Here is a 4,770-nt window from a genome sequence, read left to right as displayed (position 1 = left end):
TAGTCATGGTTGATTCCAGTATCTTACTCGGTGAAATAAACTCTCTATGGTGTTGCATTTTCTCTGGCTGCCACTCCCCTGTTCCATCATAGTAAAACCATTCGAGAAGAGCAATTGGGCTCATATTATATCTTTTCTTCAATGCTTATAGACGAAGTGCTTTATTTCAGATCAGGTTTCCACAACAATTGCTTCCATCCACCACCTCGGTGAAAAAATTGTATTTTAAAAGATTCACTTAAAGTATTCACACGTTTATTGCGCTTTATTAGATATTAATTAATCAAGTCAACTGAAGGATAATGTAGTATAGCTTTTGAGGCTTGTTCAATATATCTACTTTCAGTTCTACTGCATTTGTTTTTCCTCTTTTCTTCTCTTTTCTTGTCGGAGGATTAGGGGAGCCTAGAATAATGCGAAAAAGGCTTTAAAAATCTTTATCATCTCTCAATAATGTTTGCATACACCTCCCCCGATTTTTCTTTGTTGAGACATATTTCGTTGCCATAATGTTGCTCTGATCTCCACATTGTTATTTGATTTTGTGTTGACTATGTACTTAACAAATTTGCAATTTTTTTTTTCTATTCTAACATAAAGTTTGTTTCATGATTTTGCTAGTTTGTGTGCATTTCATCCATAATCACTCACGAATTCATTCTTAAGCGAAGGAAATAACAACTTATCTTGTCCCCTCTTTGATCATGCTTCTCTGCTTTGACATTTTAACTTTTGTCTCCATTTTTTTTTGTTCTTTCTCATGTGCAAACACATTTATATTGTTTAAAGGTTTTACCTTAATGTGATTCAAGTGTGTTCCCTTTGTAAAATTGTGTATTCACTTGATAAATATATTCTACTATTTTAATAAAATTTTCATTACATGTACATAGTTCAAGTCGGAAAACAAAGAGCAATCTAACTTCTCTACTTTTATCATCGACCTTGAAGATATAATTTAATAAGTAATGGTGTATCCTCTTTAATAGTTTAAATTTTAGATGAAATGTTCGTACAATTCAACATGGTATCAGAGTTCTTAGTTTTAGTCGTTTTCCACTGCTACTAAACATTAAATATGATCTGTTTCTATCCTATATTTATGAGTTTCAATATGCTGTTGAAAAATAGGACATTGCTTAATCAAGACTAATTCAAGTTTACTTACGTTAATACAATTTCGCAGGTCCTATTGGCGTGTGTTGTACAATTTTGGAAATTTTATGTAGAGTTAAAGAACTATCCTTCTTTTTCTATGTTCTCTCTTTTGAGACTGGCCCAACATCGCCTTTGTAGGCTGTATAGTTAATTCAAGATGTTAGTACTCATTTAAGGTAAGTCTTTGTATTTATTTCTAATTAATGTAAAAGTTTGAACTCATTATCCCTCCATTTAATTTGAATTGATTAATATACTCACAAAATTCTATTGGACAGTGGCGGATTCAAGATTTTAGACCAGCAAGTCCAGTGTATCATTGTATCACTACTCCGTTGTGACTATAGGTATGGAATTTGTATAAATTCGTGTTTTGAAAGCTCTTGGTACATTTATAGTTCTAGATTAAGACAACATACTAATTAGACTGTAATTTCTATTTATTTGTGCTTAATTACCAGGTGTCTTTATTTCTTCTGTTCCACAATTGTAATTGGCATCTGGCATGGGACAAAACAAATTCGCAGCGAAATTTGTAAACTGAGTCAGAAAAATGGGTGCTTGTGTATCGACTCCAGGCCATACGATCAAAGTAAAGAAGAGACATCATCATCGTCGTCGTCATAGAAAATTCCGTGGAAATAATTCGATCTCTCTTGTAGAAGGAACCAGGAGAAGAAACAGTGATGTAGGACCACAAATTGTTGTTAGTGAGTTTGTTAGAAGATCTGAGGTCTCCAATTCCAAATACCATCTTACTCAGTTACAGTGGCATCATACTCAAACAGATGCAACTGGTATGTCATTATTTTGAACGTTGTCTATTGTATAAAGCCTGCGTTTTGATGGAAATATACCTGATTAAAAGATATCAAGAATGTAAAAGGATATGTATAGATAAGAGAGATAGACTAAGTGTGTTTGGTAACAAGGAAAATGTTTTCTTGAAAAGAAGTTGGTTTCTTAGTTTCCTAGAGAAAATGTTTCCCAAAACATTTTGATCAACCAAGCACACCCTAAACCTGAGTATACTCCAACAACAACAACAATAATAATTATGCTTCAAATTATATGAATCCTTATTATCAATTTTCATGCTTTGGGCTTGACACTTGCGTAGATGAGCATGTCATGACATATTATGTGTTGTGAGGAATCATCCACTAATTAATTAGCTTGCACTGGTGGTCAACCCTCATCCTTGATGGTATACAACAACAACAGCAAACCCAGTGAAAAAAGTCTCACAAAGTGGGTCTGGGGAGGGTAGAGCGTACGCAGACCTTACCACTACCTCGTGGAGGTAGAGAGGTTGTTTCCGAAAGACCCTCAAGTGCATCAATTCCAAATAAGAAAAGCATAACGGCTAATAAGAAAAAACAATATAAAGTTCACAGGAGAGAAACAATAACAACAACAAAATAGTGTGATAATCAAAATACAATAAACAACATAAGGCAAGGACTAATCCTACACCAGGTACTAAACCTTTGCAAGACAACACTCTACCCCTACAATCCTTCTACCCTAATACACGACCTTCACTCATTTCTATCTAAAGTCATGTCCTCGGTAATATGAAGATGCACCATGTCCTATCTAATCACATCTCTTAAATACTTTTTCAGCCTACCCCTACCCTTCCGCATACCCCCTACAACCAACCTATTGGGGCGTTGACACACCTCCTCTACACATGCTCAAACCATCTTAATCTCTCTCCCCTCATCTTGCCTAGCATAGAGGTCACTTCTTCATTCTCTCGAAGAACCTCATTCCTAATCTTGTAACTCCGAGTATATCCATACATCCGGATATCCTCATCTCCGCAACATGCATCTTTTGAACTTGAGATTTCTTGACTGTCCAACACTCTGCCCCATACACCAAGGATGGTCAATCCACCGATATGTAGAACTTAAATTTAAGTTTAGGTGGTACTTTTTATCACACAAGACTCTAGAGGCAAGCCTCCATTTCAACCATTTCACCCCAAAGCGATGTGTGACATCATCATCGATGTCCCCACTACCTTTTTTTTTCAAAAAAAATTGGGGGTAGGGGAAGGGGAAATGGGGAGGGGATTCCAATGTAGGGAATTGAACCCTCACCAACAAGGTGGAAGTTCAGGTAGCCAAGTGTCACGACCCGAGAGCACCCCTAGTCATAACACGACGTACTTGACCCCGAAGGGGTCGCATACAGGCCCTTAGCACATTCTTAACATAAGATAATAGAGAATACGGGAAAATTTAAAACTTTTACAATCAATGTCTTATTTCATAAAATCAAGCGGAAGTCTGTACTAGAACCTTTGTCTCAAACCATCTATTTAACTCTTGAATAAAAGTCTTTGGGACGCAGCCCATACAAAGTCTAAAAACATAATGAAATGACATAAAGGAACATAATGGGTTTGTCCTCGAAGCCGAGGACTCACCAATTCGTCAACTCTTCTAGATTCTTGAAACCTAGCCTCCAAAGCAACTCAAATCTCCAAACTCTACATTTGATTAGAATGTAGGCAATATGCGTTAGTACAAAATGTACCAAGTATGAAAGCTAGCACAACATCATAAGAGCATCTCAAATGGTTAGTCAACATAAGACATAAGCATAAGAGATAATAACATAGTTATAACATAATCATCATAGTCATAGCATGGTCTCCAACATAAGCTTCATATTAACATAAGTCAACATAAGACATAGTTAATGAGCATAGGAGATAAGTCATAATCATATCAACATAATTGACACTTAGTCATCATTACCATAATAGCACCATTCTCAAGTAACCTCAAAAGTATACAAGTGCAAAGCAAGAATAGCATCCCATAATACCACGCAAGCCAAGTATCCCTTTTTAGTCATCTTAATCATAGTCTATGTACATGGTTAAGTCATAAGTCTTTCTACCGTAAGGGCACTATACTTCTAAGGAACCTCAAGACACACTTGTGCAATGCATGTAAGGAATCCCATACTACCCTTCACACTAAGCATAGCCTTGAAATCACCTTGGTCATATTCACCCTCCTTTTGGTTTTACTATAAGCGTACTTCTTATAGACAAATGAACTACCACCTTAGTCAATCATATCTTTGAAGGCAACTATGGCAACAACCCAAGCTAAGTCATACTATGTGTGGGAACCCTTCATATCTAGCCTTAAGCCATACTTGTGCAATGTATGGATAGCATCCCATACTACTATCCACACTAAGTACTCATTTAGACTATCATGAAGGTTCACTAGTTGGGGACTAATCCCTCTATTCTATTTACCTCTATTCAAGGCTACCAAGGAATAACCCCTTAATAGGCTAGACCATGCTATCATCTTACTAACATAACTAGGCTAAGCTAAGCTAACTACCTTGGAATACACACTAACATGCAAGTCCAAGCTACTCTAGGAAAGGTACAAGTGTCCTATCCTAGCTACCATGAAATAGTCCTAAATCAACTAAGTCATGCTACCCTTACAAGTGTACTAGATGACAAATGCAAGCTATCCATAGGGGAGTGTGATTCTCAACCCTAAGCTACCATGACTAATCCTAACTCAACATATCCTTGAAATGCATCTTACAATGCAAGTCAAGCTA

At 36.4% G+C, this 4,770-nt stretch overlaps 1 protein-coding gene across 1 annotated transcript in view; it reads left to right on the top strand.

Moving 5' to 3' along the window:
• The first annotated feature begins 1,192 nt into the window (after positions 1-1,192).
• Positions 1,193-4,770, top strand: part of LOC102583743 (uncharacterized) — an 8,536-nt gene continuing 4,958 nt past the window's right edge. The window contains exons 1-3 of the mRNA XM_015309621.1: positions 1,193-1,334; positions 1,437-1,505; positions 1,620-1,955. Of these exons, the coding sequence (XP_015165107.1) occupies positions 1,712-1,955 (244 nt within the window). The 5' untranslated portion in view covers positions 1,193-1,334; positions 1,437-1,505; positions 1,620-1,711. The remainder of the gene's footprint in view (positions 1,335-1,436; positions 1,506-1,619; positions 1,956-4,770) is intronic.

This window comes from Solanum tuberosum, unplaced genomic scaffold (assembly GCF_000226075.1).
Source record: "Solanum tuberosum cultivar DM 1-3 516 R44 unplaced genomic scaffold, SolTub_3.0 scf00111, whole genome shotgun sequence".
NCBI lineage: Eukaryota > Viridiplantae > Streptophyta > Magnoliopsida > Solanales > Solanaceae > Solanum > Solanum tuberosum.
The sequence above is the reverse complement of the archived record's forward strand: the minus strand, read 5'-3'. Positions and strand labels throughout refer to the sequence as shown.